This window comes from Gallinula chloropus (assembly GCF_964237585.1).
Source record: "Gallinula chloropus genome assembly, chromosome: 14".
Taxonomy (NCBI): Eukaryota; Metazoa; Chordata; class Aves; order Gruiformes; family Rallidae; genus Gallinula; species Gallinula chloropus.
This window is the reverse complement of record NC_140099.1, coordinates 10,532,142-10,558,067: the sequence shown is the minus strand read 5'-3', so window position 1 is coordinate 10,558,067 and position 25,926 is coordinate 10,532,142. Positions and strand designations below refer to the sequence as shown.

Genomic DNA, 25,926 nt, shown 5'->3' with positions numbered 1-25,926 from the left:
GAAAAGCTGCCCACTCCTGCAGGGTGCAAATAAGATCTAGTCCATATGCTACAGCATGCCATGGCCAAAACACATTACCTTCTATCCAGTCTATGATCCACGATTGGAAAGCAGCAACCACAATTTCACTGTGCCGCAAGAAGGGAGGAGGAGAGATTGAGATCATGACCAGTTTCCTCAGTCTTTTGATTTTCCAGCTGATCCTTGGAAATGGGCCACAGAAGGGAAACATAAACGCTTTCTCCTGCCTCCCTGCCACACTGACCTTCCTCCTTGCATCAAATCTGAGAATATTTTTAACCCCGAGTGTGAGCAGGACACATCACATGACATCATTTATGCCCCATGAGATGTGACTGCTATGTGCTCCCCACCTTCCTGGCTCCAACTGTGGCACTTTCTAGGGTCTTGAAGAGACAAACGTACCTCATTGGCCAAATTATGAAACTGCAGAGGAGACTTTCTTCCAGCCCTTCCTAGTGATCAACAAAGCTCTAAAGTAGAGGAGTAATAATGATATGTACAAACAACCAGTAATCCAACTTCTTTATATGCATCATTGCTCCAGACCTCCAAACTTCATTTCCAGTTTCTAAGAATCTTCCTCATTAATATTCCAATCATTTCCATAAGCTTATCAAAACACATCTTAAAACCATTTAAGTTTCTTGCCCTTACTAAAAGATTCAGTCCCATAATCCCTAAAGCAACTAGAAACCTAGATTCTCCCCAGAATGTGTGCATGATCAATTTATAACTATTTGATCTGGTGACTTAAAAACATCGCCAACTTCGCTTAATATTGTCCCTCACTGCCACTTCCCCAAATGCAGTGAAGAGCAGGAGCATAAAGGTGTGAACCCCGCAGTTTGGGAAGGAAAAGGCAACAGCAAAAGCCTGACTCCTTGAGGGCTTGGGTGATTAAAAGTAAGATAAATTGGATGACTACAAAGTGTCAGAAAAACAAAAGTTATCACACGAGGCTGCAACATTCTGCAGGGTATCACTCTGACAGATCCATTTGTGAATGTACACAGGAGAAATGTCACCCACAAGCACAATGCAGTGTTGTACAGGATGGAGCACAACAGCTTTCTGATAGCACAAAACCACTCACAACAAGCAAACAAGAAACTTGTCTGGAAAACGCAGGACAAATATATGTGGGCAAGTGAATCGCCACTTGTGCGGTCGGGGCTTCTCTGGGAGCTAGAAAAAAACTGTACTACAACTAATTTTTAATCCTTGATGGTAGTGGGCACCCTTCTCTGAAGATCCAACAAGAGTTATAAAATCTGTGTGCATAAAGTCCCAAGTAAGTAGGAAAAAAATCAAGATTTTCAGCTTGAAGTATCTTTTATAATTTAAATTCAGATTTGATCCAAAAATGCATAGAAGATGAACTACTTGAGGAATAGTGACTCTCAATATCCTCCCAGGATCTTGCAACTGGCTGGTGGAAACACCATCCCTGCCAGCTGTATAACTGCTTCTCCTGCCACTAGTTGGTTTCACCACCAACACCTGCAACATCTGTCCTCAAGCCAAAAGACCCTGGAGAGCCACAAAGGAAATAAACCAAAAACTCTAAAAACTAGAACATTTGGGAACTTGTAGATCAAAGCTACAAGCAACATCTGTGCCACTTATTTAGCCATCAGATGTGGGAAGGTATGAAGCAAAGAGTTTTTTAAGCACTAGTCTCCAGGGTTAGGACAGTCTTAAGCTCGCACTGAAGCCACTGCTGGACATTTTTCCATCTATGACCATGGTGATCTGAGCTCCAGAGTAACCATCCAGGAATCCTCCTTTGATTTGATGAAAGCTTTTAAAACTGTACAAAATTATTCAGCTTGAACAAATTCAAATCTATTAACCAATGTATACCAACCAGAGCCCAATATAGTCAGACTTTCCAGATGTGCCTATAGCACCTTGAAAAGGATTTCTGCTTCTGTGTCCCATAGATACACAGAAGTAACCTGCCTAACTAGCTAAACACGCAGCACTGGGGTGTTATGTTTTTCCTACTAATGGATGGTCACTAGGACTTGATAACTGCTGTGAAATCACAGTGCAAGTTCTCTCCTTTAACTCAGCTAGCAGCATCCCAAGGGTTTTATTGCTGACAGTCCTGCCTTTAACCTTCACTGCTGATGCACATATCTACATGGGTATGATGCCATGGTTTGCTGTGTATTTACATAAAATAAAGCCTCCTTTGAAGACTGCCAAAGGACTTTCAACAACAAAACATAAGTAGGAACTGCAGGGTTTGTATCCCTTTTTAAAAACAGCACTTCAGTCACAGCTGTCACCCCAGAGACCCAGTTTACACAGGACTGATCAACAGAAAGGGTAACCAACACCTTCAGCACCAGCAGCCTTTGTTGGATGTTTCCCACTCAAAAAGTAAGTCATACATGATCCTGCTTAACTCCAAAAGTATTTGAACTATTTGATGAGTATTCACCTTGATAGAGATGCTGGTTACCAGTTATCTGCCCGAGTACTGATTTTCTATTTCTAGCTGTTGTGTTTCCATGAGAAGAGCAAACATCCAGTCCTGCCACTTCGGCGCTTGTTGTACCACACCATGGTATAACACACCATAGCATCCTTACCTTCATAGCATGCACCACAGCCTCTGGTTTCTGACCCACAGGGACATACCCTGCTGCAGGAGAAGATGCAAGATCAGATGTCATGCGAGCTGGTCCCTGTTGAAGTAAGAGAAGATATGCTTTAATACCCTCTGGGTGATTTAAGCAAGGAGGAAGAAAACATCCAGAAAATTTGAGCACTAGCATCTTCCAAATTCAACCCCTTTCAGCCACCTGCAAAGACAAAAGACATCACTATCCCCTCCTCACAAGCCACTTGATTTAATGCTATTGAAGCCTGCCATCACTCAGTCTAGATGTACTCAGGCAGGAGATCACCCTATAAAGCTAAATTCAAGATGCATTTTTTGCTCACTTAGGATAACTTTGTACAAGGACAAGATCAGATGGTTCTCATCCTTCTAGCCAAGGGGGAATGTGGATAAGATGATTTTCCAGTATAAAGAAGTCATTTCTATGAAGCTGCATTCATGAAAGAAACAGTTGGCATAACTTCATTGCTTTTCTGGCAACATTTTCTCAGATACATCAAGTACCAATCTTCAGCTACAGAGAAAATTGTGAAGGCAACCTTAAAACAAGCAGATGTCCAAACCTAATGTTGGCTGGGTTTGTTTCCAAAATGCTGGCCAGTCCTCCTGCACGAAGGCTCCTATTGGGAAAGATGCCGAAATGACATTTTACAAAAGATTTCTACTGTCCAAACAGCCCTGTAAGCACTTTTCACAGGGCTTTCCTCCTTTTTACAGGCATCCGACTATGGATTATGAGACACAATATCTTTATTCAGTGAGATGCACCCTGCCTGTCCCTAATATTTTTGCATTGCTTTGTAGCAGTGGGAGAAATCAACAATGAAGCCATTGACCACACTCATATTTAGTCTTCGCATCCTTTAGAAAACACAAAGAATGAAGGATTATTCTGAGGGCCTCTGAAAGCAAATTGGGATGGCACAGGAATGCTTTCAGAGGCCCCATCCGAAGCGCTCCGTTCTCATCTTCCCTGCATTTAAAAACACAGCATGTTTTATGCTTCATCTCATCGCTCTGCTACGCCAAGGCCAGCAAGCTAGTCATGCCAGACAGCAGGGCCAGCGTGGGGGCACTTCACCACCTCTCATCCTGTCAAATGTTTTAAGTTGCAGGCACCTTTTTGCTAATAAAGTGTTTGTGCACCTACATCAAAGACAAAGATGGGCCAGTCCATTAGATTACAGGCAAGAACAGTGTTACAGACAGGGCGCCTCTCACGCCCAGGCCAGGGATTTAACCCATCTCAGGATCAAAAGCCATTTACTCATAATAGTGACCTTCATGAAGTAAGCTGCTGCTGATACAAAAACTTCCTTCGGAGAGGCAGGGATCTCAGAAAAAGGAATATGAGACTTATTAACTCCACAATAATTCTCCAAGGAGATGTAACAGACAAATTTCTCACAGGGATGGTAAATGCAACAGAGTCCTTCCAGAAACAGCCTTCCACAGAGGCCAAAGACACCAATACACACATAATTCCTTCTGGCTTCAACATGAAAGCCCTCTTCTTCCTATAAATGACCAAGACCATGATAACTAAAAGCAGAATGTTCAGGAGTTTGTGGCCATGAACCATATTTGATATGGATCTCACCCCAAAGCCTTCTTTAGGAGCCACAGAGGAAATAGCAAGGATAGGTCTAACATCCAGTATTTCTTCTGCGTTGAGAGTAATCTGACAAAATTTGAATGATTTCTGATGGATCTGGTTGCTGATAACATTTTAAATAGAGATTACTGACCAAATTAAAGTGGATCACAAGGTCTCCTGTACAACAGGCAGCATCAGCTTCTCCTCACAGAACTGAAATCACTAATGAGTTACAAAGCATTTCCATGAACATAATCACTCTCCAAATTATTACAGAATACAAATGAAACCAAAATGATTAGAGAGAAATGTTTTCTAAAGAGCTTGATCATACTTAACTGATCACCACACTGACAAGATGAAAGTAATCTTGGAAGCACAGTCATGCGCTGGATATGTCATATCACAGAAAAAAAACCCATTCAAAGGGTCATCTTTCCTCTCAGACAAGTGGCTGAAATTTGGCAAGGGCAATCAACACACCCCGAGAATCCTGAGCACACACAGAGAATTCGACTGAGGGATGCAGCAAAGGAGGCACACCCACAACTTGCTATCAGATGCTCAGTAACAAATGACTTTTTATTTCTAAAATAGGCAGGATCTGTGATCCTTAGCTTGGAAGCCAAAAGCCCTAGTTGACTGAAACAGATGCTCGAACTGCTGAGTTCCAAAGACCACGCTGCTGGCCTGCTCCACCCCGAGCCACAGAGACCTCCCCACCATGTGGGACTGTTACTACAAAAGGGCAGACATACACAGAAAAAAAGTGAGGGAGCAAGCAAGGATCTCACCAACATCCCCACTCCTTGCAGCTGTAGGATGCAACAGATAAAAACACCCACACTGCTAAGAGCGGCTCGATGTTGACCATTACACTTAGCCCTTGTGTTGTGCAGTTGCACCCTTAGGAAAGGTTCCTTCCAGACACACACAGTCATTTACAAAGGGGGGTGGGGGTGGTGTAGGTACTTCATTCCCACTGATTTCAGTGTGCTTCACAGTAAAAAAAAAAAGCTTCAGCCAAACTCCTATCAGCTTTCCTGCCCAGAGGCCTATGTGAAGGAGTCCAGAAAAGAGGGGACTGTAGTCAGCAAGGGAAGAAATGACAACAGCAGGATGCATGGCCAGCCTTTGGGGGATGGAGGAGAGGGAAATGGGCAGGGGTCATGAATAGTGTTAGCCAAAGGGGAGGAAATGGAAGGAATCAGAGATAAGGTCAAGGTTGCTGGACTGGAAAACTGCCAACAGTGGGAGAGAAGGGAGGGAATAGGAAGAAAGAGGAGGATGTGAGTTTTTCCCAGCAGGAAACCAGTCGAGATGAAATGCAGGGGAGGGGGAAATGCAGAGATAGGAGATTGGAAGAAGGGCAGGTAGGAGGGGGGAATCTCGAAGTCACATTAAGGTAGTAGCTGAAATGACACAGCTGGAGGAGATTCCTCACTGCTGAAATAGATGCATTTGGAAACTGGGTAAGAATTACAACAGCTGCAGCCCAGTACTCTAACTCAGGTACTCTGAGGACCTCCATCACTGAAGAAAGCCTTGCAGTGGCTTTCCCTATAGCTGACTTTGTCACAGCCATGGGAACACGACTGACTCAGCACCCTGACAGACAATAATAGCAAGGTTAATCTGGTTACATCCTAAGAAGCAGAAGTTGTCCATACAGGCAAAAAGCAATACGGTGTGTTTTAGGGCATGAATCACTCTCAATTTCCTCTCCCTGTCTGCTTTTGTCAAACGCACTCTGTGTTAGATGGACATCTGGCTTTTCCACTTGCTAGGTTTTCATAGCATTTGACAGCTCAGAGATGGTTCAGTCTTCATCGTCAGACATGTGGCTGAGGTGTCACACAATTATATAAATGAATGGCCCTGAAACACAGCTCAGAAGTCACCAAAAAGGATGTCATTATACTTAAAATAAAGATCCTGAGAAATACTATCTTGATCCTTTTTCTAGTTCACTTCTGCTGAGGCTGAACCTCAGAAGCTGAGTCAAGTTTCTTTTCTCTTTGGCCCCAACCAGCTTTGGAGTTGCTCCAGGTTTACAGCAGCAGAGACGAGACTGCAAGTTATCTTGTTTAACTCATCACTTACACGAGGTATTTGTAATTCAAAAAGAAAACAACCGTATATCTGTGATGTGGTGTGAGATGGTCACCTGGGTAGAATTACGTTGCACACCACTTTATGTTGCATCCACAGCCACAGTTGTGCTGCCAAAAGAGCTTCCCAGCAGTGAGGTTACCAGCCTAATGAAGAGCAGGGGGCTCTAAGTTACAAACCTGATGTACCGGAGTTCCTGTATGCTTGGAGGAAGCACCTTATCTTCCCTCTACATAGGGTTCCTTGACCACTGCACTTCTGAGACCCAGAGACCAGAAGATACAAGATATATCTTTAAAAAGCAAAAGTCCCAGGGAATCAGAGGCTGTGGAGCCATGTGTGACCCATCCGATGCTTCCTCAGTAAGCTGGTGCTTTTGCTGTTCTGGAAACCACTGTGGCAGTTCAGAGCATGTGAGACAGCTGTAGCACAGATCTCTGATGAGTTCAGCCCTGGAAAGAGCAGACAAATCTCTGCTGCCAGAACAGCTCTGGGACTGCACTGTCCTGAAAAGCTCCTGGTGAGACTCTTCTGCATCCTCATGGGAGGCAAGTGACAAGTACCCATGTCCCCAGCCCTTCTCCCAGTGGGGAAACCTTGACAAGCTCTATTCCTCTGCCGCCTCCATGCAGACAGCAGTACTGAAGCACCACCAAACGTGTTTCCCTTCCAACCCTCACCTGCTCTTCCATTACAAGCACACCAGCAGCAGCACTGGATATTTGCTGGTGTTTGCGGTAGGACCAACGCACTTCTCAGAGCTTACTGTTCCCATGTTCCACCAGCTCCCTCCCCATCCTGCCAGCCCCAAATCATGCATGCCCAATCCACAAATCTACCAGAAGTCCAATCCTGTTCAAGTTCCTAACAGAAACCTCTCACTGGAGCCTGCAGGGCTTGTGGTTCAATCTCCAAGTCTGTATAGGAGATCCACAGTCCAGCTGGATCATTAACAGACTAAGAAAGAGAGGAACTCTGCAGTCTCTCATGCCAGAGCATCCTTGAAGGAATACGGAATGCACAGGGGATAAATCCCCCAGTTCTCTGCTGCTATGAATGACACTTGACCTGGTGAGAGCTTCAAATCCAAAGCAGAAAACAAACCAAATCAAACTCTCGACGTGCATGGGCCCAGCCCAGAACCCAAAGATGATCAGCAAAGCAACAGCCCTGATGAAAGAGAATCCAAACACCACAAATACTGCTGATGATCCCTTTTAATCTGACACCAAAAAATGAAGAGCAGAGGCCTCAACTTGCAGCTGCTGGAGAACATCTGCTGCTCTGTATCAAGCCACAATGGCACTGCCAGTGTCTAAGACCGAATTACCTAATGAGTTCTTGCTGGCTCTATCTGGTTGCGTGGGCTGTGGTCCAGTGCAGATGCTGAGAAGCACCCCTGTCGATGCCTACGTGTTTGGAGGAACAAAATTAATAGGACTCTCTGAAACAGGGCACGCTGGGAACTCCTGATAATGACACACCTCCACAGAGGCAAAATAAGGCTTAAAATATGAACATTTCTTAATAACAGTGGGAATGCTTTGGAACCCAAGAAGAAAAGAGCCTAACGGGGGACGACAGGAGTCTGCTCTTTCAGAGGTTTTGGGTTGGAAATCTCAAAAAAGAACAAAGAAATTGTGATAAACAATTTCTCCTTGATTCCTCCAGGGATCTGCAAAGACATGAGACCTTGGTCCTGCCGTCATTTTTCAATCTCTTTCTGCTCAATTATAGTCTCTCTTTTAATGATACCCTATTCCTACCTCAGCTCTGAGCGAGCTATTCCTGATCCACAGAAAGCCTGCAAAAGCCTGAGTTTCAAAACCCAGAGGAGAACGTCATGCTGATTTGACTTCACCTAACAGTCGCAGCCCAGGCACTGAGGATGCTTCAGACCAATGTGGAGTGGGAGAGCAAGCCTTAACGCTTCTGAACCTCACATCTTCTCCTTGCCTTCTATTAAATTTTGTCTACCATTTCAAAAAAAAACCAAGCAGACATTTAGGATTCAAACCCGATTAAATAAACCACACTTTTCTAATGGCATACCTCAGACAACATTAAAGCTAAATGAAGTCATATCAGACACGGTGAAGTTTTTATTGCCGAGACAGAACAAGGAAAATTACATTATAGGCAGCCACTGCCAGACAACTCACAATAAAATGCCCAAGCACATCTACTTATCTCGCAGTGGTTTTGTTTGCAAGCTACTTACCCAGGTCTGAATTACACTTGGGTCCTTCCCTACCACCCATAACCATCCAGGTGTTTTATGTAAATAAAGGTGCAGATGCTGCTCTGTAAATAGGAACTTAAAGAGACAAGCTGGAGGCAGCAACATGCCCACAGCCACGTGGAAAGCAGGTGGCAGAGCTGGGCAGCAACATGAAAAGCTGCCATGTCTCATGGCTACCAAGTTTTGAAAGTGCCTGGAGCAGCTCCAGACTGAGCTCACAGGGCTACTCTGGCATGGGAGAAGCAGCCCCAGAGCCTTGCAGGGAATGTGCCTTGGTTCTGAAGTTCAGTGTCCCCATCAGAAATGCAGCGTACACAGCACCAGGCTCATGCAGACAGTTGGTCCATTCAGAAGGAGAAATCTTCCTTCACACAGATGAGCAGCATCCTGGGAGGATCATTCCAAAAAAGCCATCTCCCATTACCACCTTCCAGAGAAAATCCCCGGGCCCCACAAACGGAGATCAGAGCCTTCCATTGTTTTGCAGCCCAGGCCACATTTCACATCCTTCACTGCCTTGCAGCTGCAGGGGGGTTAATGGCTGAAACAAAGCAGCAGTGCCATGAGGACACTGATGTGTGACTTCACTCTGGACTGACATTTCACTCTCCCTCCCCTCAAAGCCCCTGCCCTTCCTCTGCCCATGCCACCACGCCTGGTATTCCTGAAGGGGTCTGGCTCCTCTCACAGCCCCACAGGGACAAGGCTACCTGAAGGCACCATGGCAGCAGCCCCAGGGCTCCTCGCTGCCTGCCAGGAGATTTCCTGCAGTAGTTTCCTCTACAAACCACGCTGTGCAAAGTGCAGCCTTTTTGCCACCCTGCTGCAGGTGATGCCAGACCCCTGGTGCCTGATCACAGGACACTCACCAGAGCCAGGGAGCACCCAGGTCCCTTATGCACCCAGTCTGCCCAGCAGATGATCCAAAGTGATGATGACACTTGGTTATTGTTATTCCATGCCTACTGTGCAGAAACCCTGCCAGCATCTAGTGCGAAACAAACCACCCGCTCCCTCCATGTGCACTTAAATGCCTGCACTACTACATTCCCAAAGTCACAGCAGGCTGCCTTGACACCCTGCCACCAGGCGCAGTCTATCCTGCAGACAGACACCAGCTCCTCAGCACAACACAGACCCCAGCCACCAGTGCAGGACCCATGAGTGCTCCATATTAGCATCTTCCCTATCAAATCAGGGGACTTTAATGCAGATGCTAATCTCCTTTGGCATGACTTAATTTGCTGCCTTTAATCACAGAAAGCAGCTGGTCATGTAAACATCCCAGCCCACAAATTAACTGCTGGGTCCACACAGGAGCCAGGCAGAGCCCATCTGTACGGTTCAGCCACCACTTCCTGCATCTTCACAGCCTCCAGCCTCCATCCTCCACAGCATTCATGGAAATCTACTTAAGCAACAAAAAGGGGTTACACAGCCCTTTTGATTGATAAAGAAACTCTGAGAACAAACGTCAAGACTAAAGAATAACTCCTCTTCCCGGCAGGCATGACGCGGCGCTGACTGTACGGGCTGTGCTGGGGCACCAAAGGAAAGGGAGGATTTCAGGGACGGCCCCAAACAGAATAAACAAAGTCAGGACATTGTTTGCAACTGTATCTCATCTACAAACAGGAAGAGTGTCTTTTCTCAGCACCACGCCAGCAGTAGACCGTAGCTCTGGCCCTGGGAAACTCCTCGGCACGTGCAACACCGGAGACGTGGCTTCCTCCAGCAGCGGAAAGGTCGCTGCTGGGGCTGGTAAGAGCACTGTGGAGCTGCAATGGGCACACCCCGTCAAAAAGCCCCACTGACAGCTTCAGCTGCACCCCCCAAAGACTGCGAAATTCTTAGCAACATCACCTATTCTGAGGAGTTTCGGCCCCCAACTACCCGACAGAAGGAAACAAGATTGACTGCTATGGAGTGAGCCCAGGGACAAAGTGCACTAACTCTGGCTGACTCACAGGGGCACTATCGGCACAAGTATTTTGAGAGGTGCCAGTTCTTTTCGTAAGAGAACGTCACACATTGGATTTCAGAAGTAAACAGCAGGTATTTTTAAGGCTTTCTTAATTTTGAAGCAAATCTGATTTGGGGGTGGCGCTGGTGAAAGCCTCTGGGTGGGCAGAGGATGCCCACAGGTGCAGGAGGGTACCTGCACACATCTATATTGCCCCTCCAGGTCTCCATTTCAGCCTGGCTGTGCTGTCCATCGCTGGTAAGGCTGCCTCCTCCCGAGCTTGGCACAGAGTGAGGGTCCGCTGTGCCCCTATTTCCCCCTGCTCCAACCCACTGCCAGCCCCACATGAACACCTGCAGGAACTGAGCATGAGAACCTACAGCAGATCCTCAAAGCAGATGAATTTTTCTCGCCTCCTGTGGTTACCTGTACGGGTGGATTATGGATACAGACCATCAGTGCCACTTTTGCTCATCAAATCTCCAAACTTTGTCACTGCCTAACTTTGTGCCTGTTGGCTGCCATAGGGAAAAAAGCCACCCACTGCTCAGAGCCGCCACAATAACGGCTGATGAAGGGCAGCTGCCTTCAAAAATGTATTGGCTTGTTCTCAGCTGCTTGTAATACACTCTGAAGCTTCATAATAGCACTCCCCAGGCTGCAAATCCCGACAAACCTTTCATTTTAGTTTCCCTTCTGCAGCCACTGTTGCTGCAGCAGCAAAACGGCTGCCTTGAATTTCTCTCTTTGTCTGCTCAATAGCATCCCGGTGGTATCGGTGCTGCCGGCGGGAAGGAGCTGCCTTCTGCCGCGCTCCTTGATCATTGTTTCCCCCTGCCTAAAAAGGGACTGCAGCCATTGCTGCTGCGGGGGCAAGATGAGCAACGGGCCTGGGGCCATCCTCTGACATGCTCCAGCAGCGTCAAGCTCAACTGACAGTCATGGGAGTGGGGCACATGGACGGGAGAAGGCAGGGGACCATTGGGGAGCTCACCGATACGGGCTTGGTGGAGCAACAGAAGGGGCTGAAGGTGTTTTGAGAGGCCGTGATTTGGATGCTAAAGCTACAAAGAGCAGCTCCAGGCATTGGGCAGCCCAGGGACCCCCCACACAGAGGGGATTTATGCAGCACAGCGAGGAGCTGGGGGCTCTGTGCTGGTGGCAGCAGGGTCACTGCACTATGCAGGGACAACTCAGGGCTATGCCAAGGTCCCTGGTGCTCTGTGTGACTGTGGGGAAGCCATGCCCAGAGGGCTCCCCTGGCCCTTCTGGGTGCATCTTCTGGGCACCATGGGAGGACAATGGTCTCTGGCTATTTCAAACTCGATTTCAAAAGTCAGGTTGGATTTAAGGAGTCAATCCAGTTCTCCTCCCTGAGAGAAATGGATTTACTCCCACACAGGCTGAGGAAGGGACTAGCAGACTCACTCAGGGTGCTGTACCAAGACCATGCTTGGACCACAGCCACATCTCCCCACCTATGCCAGAGCTTGGTACTTCCCCTGCAGGGAACTGAGGGTAAGATACCAAGTCACATTCTCATTTTTCTTCTCCCTTAGCCCTTGTAGTGAAGAGGACAGAGACCATCATCCTTCCTGCCAGAAGGAGAGGGGACTGTCCCTGGGACGGGGGGGTTAGCTAACTATGTGCCCTTGCATCACCTCCCCTCACCACTGCTCCCACAGGCTTAGGAGACAGCCAGCACGTCAGCCAAGGACTTACTTATCATCCCTTCCCACCCCATCTAACGGCTTCTCTTTACACCTACAGGCAACAAATATTTGGGCTTGTTTTTTGTAATAGCATGTGTGCCATCTGGCAAAAGGAAATACACTTCTTGCAAGTATCTCTACAAGGCAGAGCTACAAAAGGCGGCTGGTTGTGACAGCGTGGTCGGAATCAAGGGAAGGAGCCGAAGAAGCTGGTGCTGCAGCCAGAGCTGCCTCCCAGGCTTCACATCCTGCACCACACACACACGGGAGGAAAAGACAGCAAGAGGCAGAGCTGGAAGCCAGAGACTCAGCACTCCTCTCAGCCAGGTGCTCTCTGTGACGTAACCATGCTTCTTTGTGTTCTCCTATGGACCTCACAGTTCTGGGAATAGACTGAGGGAGAAAAATGGTATTGTGAATTCCCAGCCTGGTCTCTGGTCTCAAACAGAGTCCTGAGGGATGCATTTACAATGCCTTAAAGAAGGAAATCTGTTGTACCACGGTACAAACTCAGTACACATACCAAAGGAAGGGGGAGGTGGTATTTAACTCAATGTGTCACGCACACTCACACACCTACAAACTCCCACTCATGCACTCACCAAAAGGTAGGTGTCCCTGTGGAGTGCTCTGGGTGTGACACAGAAGACATGGGACACCAGCTAGCAAGTCCTCCTGTCAGGTCTGGCATCTCGGACACATTTTTCACATACTTTAAGAGTCAACAGTTATTATGGGCTGATCTTTATCTCAGTGTCTTGTTCACTCACCCCCATAAACCCTTGGAAAGCTGTTGCCTGTTGCCTCTTTTCCCTCATTTTGGGCACCTTATCTAAGTTTTCCTCTTGGAGCGGCAGGAAGCGCAATGGCACATCACAGTGTGACCTTGCTGCTGTTATCAGCAAATAGGTCTTCTAGTGATGAGCCATCTGTGCTGTGGCCTTATCACATCGCAGACGTCCTGGTCCTGACACAAGCCACACATCCCGCAGCGTTTACCCATTTGCTTGCTGTCAGTTGTGCCTTGGGCCACCAGCACAGGCCAACCCCACATCCCTGCTCCAGCATTCCTGCTCACACTTCTCGAGTCGCCTTCCATCCATGCTGACCTTAATCCTTCCATTAAAAACCTCAACAGTTACCTCCACTAAAGGCAAACTTCCCATTATAAATCACACTAATGCTGCTAGTAAATTTTAAGTCACAGCCAGCCAGGCTAGCTCTGACTGCTGGTAACAGGCCAGCTCACGTTTAATGGGGTTTTATGCCAATGTGGATAAATGGCTCCTCCAGGAGGCTGGCCTATCAGCTTCTCAAGGTGAAAGTACCTCCAGCCATAGTTACATTAGCAATGCTTAGGGCTCTTTCCTATGCCTGGGCACTGATATGTGCCTGGGCACCACTGAAGGAACATGAAGGCAGGAAAGTGAAGGACTGCAGGGACTGTGCATCCATGTGGGTGGTCAGAGCACCCAAAACAAGGCCAAAGAGAGCAGAGAAGAGACAGTCATGTCCCAGCCACTGCATTCATCCTCAGATGTGCTACAGAGGTCTCAGATGCTCCAGAAGTCAGCAACTGAGATTCTACCTCTTAGAAAATGAATTGCTGAAACGACTACTGGTAACAAAGTAGGAGCTTTACCGCTGTGGATGGGGAACTTCCTTTTTGCCCCATACATTCTCCCCATGTCAGAAATGTAACTCAGCAATCACTAGATGTGAGCAAAGGTTAAGCACTGTGTAGGTTAGCTTTATGGAGAGTGAGAGACCTGAGAGCTGACACCAAGTGTAGACAACTACACCTCCCAGTCTTCATTCATCATTAGATAAATGCTGGAGAAAGCTCATGAGAGAAACAAGTGAACACTCCAGAAAGACTATACTGTTCCAAAAATTAAACACCCCCTTTTAGTGTGCTCCCCTGGAGGGTCCTGGAGCACTTAGTGCCATTTAGCCTAGTGATAAAGAACTGCCTGTAAAACATGCTACGGGATGGGTGATTTCCCACCCGATTCCTTCGAGGGAAAAACTGAGGCACAGAGAGGTGAAAGAAGGAGCCCCCTTGCATGGTGGCAGGCATGGCTCCCAGCCCCGACTCACAGCACTGCGCCGACACGGCTCCTTCCTTCCTCTGCAACAGCAGTTTCCTGAGGCTGCTGTTATTCTTCTAAAACTCTCAGTGTTACTGAAATGTCATTTTTGTCTCACTAACCAGAGGTAAGGCTACATGAACAGGCAACCCAACTGCTTGGACAATGCCACCAAACAGAACTGAAGGTCGGTAACTCCCACCTGGTGCTGTTATAACTCCAGGAAAGCACTGAGCTGGAAGCCAACGGCTTCCCAGGGTAAATCAGAGAGCTGCTAATCTGAGTGCAATAACTCATCCCAAGTGCTGCCACATCCAGATGGAGAAGCCACAAAGGGAATGTGTGCAGGTAGGATATGAATGCAACATGGGTGAAAAAAATCTGTTCTAGCTACCACAGAGAACCAAAGTACTGAAGACACAGCAACAGCTCAGAATATGAATGCTAGTGCAAGCCCCCAAGGATGCTATGGGATCACTGCCATCGCTGACACCCAGACACCAGGGTGGCAGGTGGGTCCTCAGCACTGCACTGCTTATGGGTAACTCAAAGTCAGCTCTCACGCCCAGGACACCATCTGACTGAAGGCTGACTTGATCTGGAGGATCCCACTGATGGGAAGGATCAAGCCAGCCCAAGCAGATTGCCCTGGAGTCTGTCCCTCTCATTCCTGGGCAATGGCAGGGTCCATGAGAAGCTGCCTGTTGCCACCTCCCCTCATGCCTCTCTCAGAGTCTGAGCCCAAGCGAATCGTCCTCACAGCCCCAAAGCATATGAGGAGCCTCCAGGCTCGTCAGGATGGGATGACTCTGGTTTGCAGTTCCCAGGGCTGGGAAGTCTGACCAGCCTTCCCTTGCAATGGCCAGGGGCTTGTGGCTCAGAACTAATTCACTGGAACTTCCTTTCCTGGATATTTGGTAACCTATGCAGACCGCAGAGTAAATACATAATTCACCACCTGCATTACACACCACTGGCTCAAGAGTGCACGTGGCAGTTAGGAGTGTCTTTTCAGTCTGTGTCTTGAGTGTGCACTGGTGTCCCTGAGCCAGGATCCATTAGAAACACCAAACTGTGTCATTAACTGAGGTGCATCATGGCCACAGAGAGCTGGAGTGCTGCCTACACACAAACTGCGTGACAGAGGAGGGACGTGCTGAGGAACACCCCCAAAGAAATGCACAGGCAGTGATGATGATGAAACCCTGAACAGATGTGACAGCTTTGGAGCTGACACCAATCGTCCACCATCACTCACCTGCATGAAGGCTGTGTGGGCACAAAGAGGAACAATTTCTCACAAACTCGTGCCTGTTGTCAAAATAAAAGGCTTCAGACAAAGTCAGGTGCATCACCTTCTGGGAGCTGCCTGAGATATTCAGACATCTGTATGTATTTGTGATTGTCATCCTTCCTTGCAAAATCACTATGTTATGTCAAGTCACAAAACCAAAGGGATTTTGGTAGGAATAAATAGATAAATAAATAAATAAATGGCTATGCAAGTATCCCAGAGGCTGTGGATTTGAATCCAGAGCTGTTTGTTCCTCTCAATCATCTTCCCACAAAGAAGGCAGAACACAGCCAGGGTGACAGATGAAGGTGTCATGCGGTACCTGGACCTCTCCATGAAATGCCAGGTCCCATCTCTTCCTTCAGGACAGAGGGAAATCAAGGACAGCTGGCCAGCCAGAGCGGGCAGCACCGCCTGCCACCAGCCCTCGCACAGCACCAGTGAGCTGTGGGGCTGATGCTCAGGCAGAGAAGTCTCCTGCCAGCTCCCAGGCACAGCTGCCCTGCAGAAGCCAGCAGGCTGCAGCATACAGCCTGACCCACAAGATAAATGTAAAACTGTGTGTAGTGGTGCTCCTTGGGGTAACCAACACATGCCAGCCCAGCATCCCCCACCTGAAACCAAGCTGGAGATCAACAGCCTGAGCACAAGGGAAGCAAAGCAAAATCCCCAAAACGGCAAGGCACTGCACAGCCAGACATCTCCAGGTTCATACACCTCTGCCCCCCTTACAAAGTCTCCTGATTACATGTGGGGCACAAAGTTAGAAAAGCAGATATTCAGCCCTAGTCTTCCATTTTATTTGCATGGTTATATCCCTCTTTTTTTGACCTTAGGGTCTCCATTCATCCACTCTGTGGCTCAGCAGGGATAGAAAGGGGCTCTGCTTTCACACCAAATGGAGTTTTATTTATGCAAACTTTAGTATTATCCCCTTTTTCGCAGCTCTAAGAGGAAAGCTGGGACTACAAAATTACTTTTAGCCAAGCAGGCAGCCAACATACAACTGACCCTGTAGTACCCACAGCTCTGCTTACAGGAGGAGCCCTGGCACAACAGCATGGTATCCATCTTTGACAAGAGGCTTTAATCAAGATTCTTCTGTTGTTTGAGAAGCAGCAACATAGGCAAGTCTTAGGAAACATAAACCTCATTTCTCATACAGAAAAACCTGCAACAGAAGTCCAAAGAACTTAACTGCTAAAGCAACCCCGAACACGCACTGCCGAACAGACACTGGGCAAATCTTCTGCCTCACCCACAACCCCCTTTTTGACAGCAGGTACAAAGGGCATTTACAAAGAGAGCTGCAGGTATAACAGGACTCACCTTTGCTTTAAAAGATGCACAACAGTGACCACTGGATAACAAAAGAAAGAATGCTGGGAAGCTGATGATCCAACCATGGGTAAGGAACAGTGCTTCCAGGGGCTGCCCATCCTACCAAGCAGCTGCAGATTTCATCTGCACCCCTGGTTTTGAGATGAATTCTCAGCTGGGAGAGCTCCCCTGCAATCTTTGCATGTCTCCCCCCAGCCATGCCCACTATGGAGGAAACCCACAGCTCTGCCTGTATAGGTAAGGAAACAGCTCTTACGTTTTGCAGGGCATCTTGATACTGCGGCAGTGACGAGAGCTGCGACTCAGAGTGGTACGGAGACAACCCCTTCCTCAGAGTCCTCAGGTCCCCTGTGCTGGACTGCTGCAAAGACAACAACAGAAAACATGACAGTCTGTATTAAGGAGAAAAGCCATGCCTGTCCTGCTCTATAGGCTTTTCCTATGACCTGCTCCCATCACCCTTCTCTGCAACAGCAGCTGTAGAGACCACTGTCCCATGCCCATACCTGGTGAAATCATTTGCAAGCACAGTTGGAGGTGAACCACTCAAGGTCTACTCCATTAAGTGATACAGAGAGAATGCATTTTCATTTTATCAAGGTTCATACGTGGTAGTTAAAGACACTTGTTAAGAAGCAAATGAAAACAGTATTTTTAAGACTTGAGACTAAATCAAAGTCAGCAAAACAAATCCACCAGGAGTCATTTTCTGTGGTGGGTTTGTGGGCTTTCTTCTTTTTAACATAGGTTGTTTCAGTCACCTGCATGTGCAAAGCAGTGAGAGTTTGTAAACAGTGCTACTGTCATTCATCTAACCTTGCAAAATATTAGGGACAAGAACAGTTTCTTACTTGGTTATATATTTGTATGCTTCCACAGGTCTTCAACAAAGTCAAATAAATAAAGGTAATCTATATGACCCACCCTAGAAACCAGCTAAATGCAATCAATAGTCTGCGTGCAAAGGGAGAAGCAGCAGTGGGTATCTAGAGTACTGAACAATCTCCCTGGAACAAAGTTTGTCTCATGTTGTTCTCCCTCTCCATGGCTCTGAAATGGTCTTAGAACAATTTCTCATTTATGAAAGTACTCCCTTAAAAAGCCAATACACAAGCAGCTAAAATCAAAGGGCTGGGGGAAGACTGTATCTTTTTATTACGGATAAACATCCTCATTAACTTCTCATATTTTTAAGAGTATCAAGCAGTGCGCTGTCCTCTATTTTAAAGCTATAAAATCATGACCTTTTGGATTTTTATGCTCCATTAGGAATTTTGACTTGCATTTGCTGCAGAAATGATGTTTTCTACTTCAAAAGAACGAAAGAAAAGCCACTGGTGCAATAAAATTTAACAGGAAATCTCATAAATCAGCTCAATTGCATGTTCAACCCCCTCAGTAACCCTAAAGGCCTGACCGTAACTAAGGCTTTGGGGACTGTGGCCATGTACAGATCTCCAGAAATACAGCAAATTCATTTTCATTTCTTTTTTCCCATCTAGCAGAGAAGAATTGGTGCATTCAGAGAGGATACATCGTTTTCTATCGCATCAGAAACATCTTCTTGTAGCTATGTGACCTGTTTTGAGACTTGTCCGGCTCTGGGTTTATTTCAAACTTATTTTCTTAAGTTAAAACATCTAGTGTGACCCAGTGCTTTCACAACCACTCTGGCACACTCACCCTATCAACTTTCCTTTTACAAGCTGTGAAGAGAAGGCCAGTTTTCAAGAAAGCCATCAAGGATGCTAGTCCTGTATCTCCCAGTCTGTTGGGAACTGTTGTGCCTTACATGGAGTCAAGTGATATGGAATGACTTCAGCATCTAGGATGTCTGGAATTCACTTGAATTTACAAGGTGGCATCAGAGAAGATTGTGCCTTATACTTCTTCTGCATTTCACAAGAGTCAGAGGCAGAAAGATCTGAAGGAGATAACTCCTTCTGAAGCTGCAAAACCAACTCTCCTCCACCATTCCTGGGAGGAATATATTTTCAAAGGAAGGTTAGCAGGTCATGAAGGAAGGTGATGAGAACACTCCTAGTTTACTGGCATGTGACGTGTAGGGGTCTTTTCATGGTAATCCTGAAAAGGTTTTACCCTGGCTGGTTATGCTCTCACTGCCCTGCTCTGCATAACCTCTTCTTCACTACTGTTTATACACAGGGGGACAGCAACCTCCTGGAGAGGTCCCGACACTCCGCTACCCACTCCTTTAGCCTGTCAGCTCAGGAGCTCACGCACTCGTCCCTGACCAGCTGGGCAAACAGAGGCTTTCACCAGCAAGGGAAAAGCCAAATAAAACCAGCAGATCGAAAACATGAGGTTGTAGCTCTGTGCTGGAGACCCCAGAGGTCACAGATCTCCTTTCTGCTCCAGAAGGACGTGACTTGCCTTGCCGTTGTTGAGGGACCCTGGAGTATTCAGACATTTGCCAACTCCGAGGTCTGCACGATGCCCCATGTGTATGGGGCACCAGGAGAGTAGAAACAGGAAAAGGTATCTGGTGAACATTACTTTGCTTCCCAGAAACTTGGTCTCCTGCCCTCCGAATCTGAATGGGTTGGTCTTATTGGACATAACATATGTCTCCATCACACAACTGGCTGTCCTCATAGAAAGTCAAAATGCCTTGTCCACCAGAGTAAGGCAGGCAACCAGGCCTAAGTGTAGTCCACACACAGTATCATATTGCTGTGGCTAAAAATACACTCGTTTAAATTGATTTAATTTAACTGCCCTATGGTCCTGCCTGGAGCAAGAGTCTGCATTAATTTCAATTTGGCTTAAATCAGTTGAAATTGTGTTGGTAAATATATAGACACAGTCAAAACTCTGCCTTAACAAGTGTTTATAATGGATTAGTTCTATTGCTTTTTTTAAGCAAATCCCATTTAAGACAGTGCACTTGTGTGTGACAAAACTATTGTTAGGGTGTTTCAGTGACTGCTGATTATGAATCTGACCTAATGCATTCAATTTGATGGAAAGATTCCCACTGAGTTCAATGAACATCAAAACAAGCTCTTAATTAAAGAAAGGGAAAAGGGGAAAAAAATAAAAGGAAAATAAAAAGGACACCTAAAAAAACCCCCAAAACTGAACAGATCTATCTAGAAGAGGAATGAGGTGGTTGGGGCATGGGGTAAGGCAAGAAGAATCTTATTCTGCCAGTATTTATAACACATCCATGCTGGAGATGCCAAAGAAACAGTCAGCTGTAAGCCCAGTCCTTTTTCCCAGCAGACCTCTCAGTGCAATTTTCCTTCTATATCTTCTAGAATTTGTTTCAAAATGTATCTTACTCTAATTATTTTTTACAATAGCCTCCACAGTTCTGTGCTATTTATTTTCCTTGCACTAAAAGCAAATGTGTATGTCTTCAGCATAGAAGAAAAACTGCTTTTCCTTCTTTTTTCAAATTACAATGGTGCAGTGGCACACATTCATCAGGCCTCCCTAAACATTTACGCATTCATTGGGCTTTGCTATCACTGTTAGAGCTAACCAGGAAAAGAAAGTGAATCCTCATTAAAAAGCAATATGACTAATGATGCATCAGAATGAGTAGCCATTACTCCACTTAAACCTAAATTAAAAATCCTGGTATTTGCATTGTCAATTCACTCACAAAATGAAATCTCTTATTACCTTACCCAATTTTCATTACTGAGATGCAAGTGGATCCCAAATTGCTTTTCTAGTCAGAACAGTGTTTTAAAAGTACAATCCCTGATCATCTCTGTTCATCATCATTGTTGGAGATTATCTCAATTAATGGGCAACACGTCTATAATAAATTACCCTTCAGGTAAAATCACTTCACATTTCTAGAGTTTCAAGGAATTTATCAGCAAAATCATTTTCATCTGAACTAAAACTCCATGGGAGATTGCCTTTCGATTGAACTTTTATTGGGAGTGTTTTCTAAGCTGAGGAGCAGAGAGAGAGGAACACAGAAAAGGAGACTGGGAGAGAGCTGAGGAGACTCAGTAATCAGCCTTTACTACACCTGATCAGATATACAGCTTGCATAACCTGAAATACACTTCTCCCCAGCAAACACCAACAACGGGCCAACTCTACTGCTCAAGAGTAGTTACTCTGAGTAGCCCTTGCTCTTTTACTGTGAATTTTTTTCAAACACTCGTTTCATCCAGATGTTAAACATAAAAACAAAATATAGGAAAAGGAAAGGAAATAGAAAAAAGAAAGGATGTCCCAACTGTCCCAGTGGTATGAGAGTACAAAGCCTCCCCAAGGTCTAACTCAGTGTCAGTCTATATGGTGATGCATCCCTTCACCAGCCGACAAGCACAGGGACAAGCCTGCAGACCCACCAACATCTTTGCCTTCAGTGCTACACACTGCCCGGGCTGATGGCTTTGCAGTGGTCTCTCAGACACAATAACTCTTCATTATCTGGAAATAAAGGCTTGACATTTATTGCTAAATTTTTCAACTAGGCAGAACTTGCAGTGACCCTGGAAGATACCGCTCTTGGACCACAGCCCGAGATCTTTGTCAGCCCTGTTACGAAAGAAATGGACCCAGGCGTGCCCCCCCTGGCAGGGGAGGGAGTTTTGCCTACTCATATCAGGGAGAAAAGAACAAGACTGACAAATCAGAGTTTCATTAAAAACAGACTGCAAACCCGACTTTGTCTAGAAAAAAAGAACCAATCTGATTTTTAACATGGCTGGAAAGTGGTAGGTATTTTCCTTTAAAAACCATGTATTATTTTAAATACTTTAGAGAGAAATTAAAGCCTTGATGGTTACCAAAGCCTAAAATTACATTTTTTTAAAACATCAGCAAACACTTGTTCCTATCAAAGCTTTCTATCCAGCTAGCAGGGAGAAGAAATGGCAGCCTCTGACTTTTTGACCTGATGTGCTGAGTGATTCAATTTGAAAATAACACAAATAACACAAGAAGATGGATGGTGTTTGTGGTATTTTAAGGTCAAAGTACTAAGAAGAAACATTTATTTTCCTTTCCGTTTCTGTCCAGTAAAGTCAGACCAGTTCAGTGGCCATGTTGAACCAACTGTGAAGATAAAGTGTTGAAAACTTACAGACAAGTTAGACAAATTATTTTTTCTGTTACCATTCAGTGTTACTTCTGCTAGAATGGAGAAAAAAGACAAGGACTTAATTCTAAGGCACTTTGATGTAACAAAATGGACCATTCTTAACAGAAATTAAGTACAGAAAGACAGAAATTTACTTGACAGATACTTCTCAGCATTTATGAGAGAGATCAGCAAAAAACCCAGGATGATTTCAATTAGAATTATGTGTGGAAGTGACTGAGGAAAACTAAAAAGTGACAGTGTCAGCTTCCAGTAATTCATGAATTAGCATTCAAAACAGGGCTGTTACATAAGTAGATTTTAATTGAAAACACGGTTTTCTCCTTTTGCCTAAGTTGTAACAGCTGAAGGCTGCACAGAGGTTTAAAGAAAATAATAATAATCATAAATGATCAGTTTGACCCTGTTCCTTGAGGAGATATTAAAGTCTTTACAAAGAGTCAGAGCTTCCCTTCTCCTCAAAGGCTGCAGGGTACCTTGAAGCAAATGAGGTGCCTGCACATGGGCATCCCGTGCCTGAGTGTATCCAAGGAACCTGTGAGGCTTGGCAGATGTGATGTAGAGCTGCTAGAGACCCACATCCTTCTGGTGCACAGCAGAATGCCAGGATGGACAGACCTGGTGGCACCTGCAGTGCTACTCTCAACACTTTTTTACAACTCATTTGTAACCTCTTGCATTGTGAAAGCTTCCTCTCCTGGTCCATGTGCCAAAACAAAAAGCAAAGCACACCCATTTGAAGGCCAGCAGTCCTACAAAGACACCCCCCCCCCCTTTTTTTTTTACCTCTGGGGGGTCCCTTTATAAAGGAATGGCAAAATGTGTCCAGAATGAAGAGGAGAATCAAGCACACGTGAGTCACTGTCAGCAGACTTCCCAGAAGACTGTCATTTCAGAGGCTTTACAATAATCAGCTTCGTTTTCCTACAATGCAGACCCACTGGCACTAAGCTCAGGAGACAGCAGATTACACACCGCACCACTTACATTTATTAATATTACATCTGCTATTCAACATGGCATTAGAAGAAATTACGTGTCTGAACATGAACTGCGACTGGATGGAAAGGAATACCATGATGAACTCAATATTGGCAACAGAAGATATCCTTATTGATACCTGTTCAGATTTTCTTTGGATAAATAAATACACCACACCATCGCCCAGCCCCCAGAGAGACAAGCAATTTCCATTTTTAGTGGCTACTCCATCCTTTTACGAAGCACAGAGTTTCCTTTAGCTGTCATTTCAATATCAGGGTGAACCTGGTCCCTAGCAATAGGGCAAGGGCATCCCATCCTGACCATGTATACCCAGAAGAATTTAGCTTAATTCTGCCAAAAAAGTCTATATGAAAAAAAAAAAGTCATTCTTACTTCAGATTCTAGCTTTACCCCATAAATCCTGTGTGTTAGACTGAGGCCTTGGCTTTTCATTTTATGTATTTGTGAAGAGAAAAAGGAGGAAGGTTTTATTTCAGTTCCCTGCATGAGGCTGTCTTCATCTTCATGGACTCTTGTACTGCCCATTACCTGAATTACTTGCTTGTCGCTGTAATACAAATACTTAAACCTACCAGCAACAATTTTCTAAACCATAATTGTTCCAGTAATTGAAACTGCCTCAATTTTGACACTCAACAACCCATTGTTTGCAGCTGGGTAATTAAATGGAAAGTTTAACTCAAAATCTTTTCCTGTTGTTTCCTGCAACAATTTAGCTAAAGGTACCAACTTCTCTTCAGGTAGGTAAATGGCTTTGATTTGAAGTTGGTCAAAACTTCAAGGGATGTTACCAACCCTTTTGCAGGTTTCTTCCCTCCATTTCGCAGGAGGGAAATAAAAAATAATTAAAGGCATATTTAATACATCCAGACAATTAAAAAATGGAAATCGCCAACATTAGCATGTGAAAGAACAAGCAATCAGAGCCCCAAACTACCGGCAGCAATGTGAAAAAGCAGCCCCCGGATCCAAGAAGCTGTTCGTGGATGCATTAGCTCTCTCTACCTTACTGAAATTTCGTGGCAAGCTGTTGCAGTCAGCCAGCTAGAAGGGAACAGAAGAACATTACACACTCGGAAACTCAACAGAAAAACGTTATTTTACCATCCTGGAAACAACTCTGGCTTTACCACAGGTGACCAAAACAAGCTGGTCTTACATGCAGCACTTGACAAGGTAGTATTATTTGAACCTCACAACCCCTTTTCCCATACTAATGAATGAAGTCTTGCAGAACCTGTCATTATCTGCACAAGCATTAACATTTTACTATCCCAATTCAGAGCACGGTGACCCCACAAACAGATGATTAATCCCAATCACCTTATAGCAACAAGATACTTTGCCAGCACCACAGCGTTCAGTGTTCAGCATTCAAAATCAGAGCACACCACTCTGTAGGAATGACCTGGCCCAAGGTACCTTTAGTAAGTCCAGCAGAGCCACGATACTTTGCTGAGGTACAGCAAAGCAGAATCACATCTCCAATATGTGAAGGAGATGCTGCAAAGTGCCTGCCCTGTGCAGCTCTCACACAGGCACCAGGGCAATGGCCCCTGCTTCTCGGGATCTCAGCACCACACACGAGTAACCCTTGCAGGTGACCTTGTGCCTCAGAGAACATCCCCTACCACACGACCTTGCATAAAGATTTTCTCCTTATCTCATTAATCCATGGTTCAGGGTCTCGTGGAAGTTAAGGGATGGGCAATTCCATTGTGTGAAGCTAGCAAATAATTGAATTAAGGTTCAGTAATAGCAGTTATCACTACAAGACATATTCAAGCAAAAATAAGCTCAGCGTATCACATATCTGACTTTAAGTATATGTGAAGAGTCCCATTAGCTTCAACAGCATTTATCAGGCAAGCTGGAAATTACACACATGAGAGCGCAACAAGAAAATCAACGTATTTGATTTTGAAAGAACTCTGCAAATAAGAAAAAAAAATAAGGGATGAGATTAAAACTATTTAACATCCTCCATGTCATGTAATAATATGAGCTTTCTGTAACAGGAGAGATTAAATTCCTCTACGCTGGTTCATATCCCTGCTGTTCATGTAGCACATGCAAGGATCATTCTTTAGGCTGGTGATGAAGGCTTCAGAGGATGATGGTCTGCCAAGACACCTACTGTCCCAATTCCTTTCCCAGTATTCAGCCAGAACTTCCAGCTGAACTCAAGTGCAACCTCAGCCAGTTTCATCAGTAAAGCCAATTTCAGTTGTTCATGTGAAACTGGAAATGGCACAGCCCTGAGACTGAGGTGGCAGCCCTGGCACAGCAGCAGCACAGGGAGCTGTAAGGATGCGTTTGGATGTAATGTTATGCCATGGCTGGATCTCAGCCATTCACAAATTCAGTGCAGGAATGAGTATCCCCACTTCTGCCTATGCTCTGACTTTCCCCTGATGTCATGAGCTGCATTCATCCAAGCTAGAGGGACAAAGCAACAGATTTCATGTGGTTGCAATGGTGACAACTGGAATTCTCTATTGTCAGGGGAGCTAACAATTTGGGAAATGCTTAATAAATACCAGGACACTGTCAGTAAGAGGCTTAGCAGATTTTGCCATGTAAAACCACTCTTGGAAAAATATTTTTATTATTATCTCAGTGGGGTTCAGGCAATAAAAGCAGTGCTATGTTTCAAACCTCTCCATTCTCTGTAGCAACAGAGGTAGGGAACTTTTGCACACTGTTAATATTCAAGAGTGTCTGTATTTTTTTTTCTCTTGTTTTAGATCAGCAGAGAAAGATCAACCCCATAACTCATGGGAGACTCAGATAATCAGCTCAAACCAAATTGCAGTATA

General features: G+C 45.5%; 1 protein-coding gene across 1 annotated transcript in view; it reads right to left on the bottom strand.

Annotated features, from left to right (window-relative positions):
- Positions 1–25,926, bottom strand: part of CCDC85C (coiled-coil domain containing 85C) — a gene marked incomplete at both ends in the record, with an annotated part of 107,616 nt that overhangs the window by 5,242 nt on the left and 76,448 nt on the right. The window contains 2 exons of the mRNA XM_084270726.1: positions 2,625–2,720; positions 17,264–17,368. Coding sequence (XP_084126852.1) covers positions 2,625–2,720; positions 17,264–17,368 — 201 coding nt within the window. The remainder of the gene's footprint in view (positions 1–2,624; positions 2,721–17,263; positions 17,369–25,926) is intronic.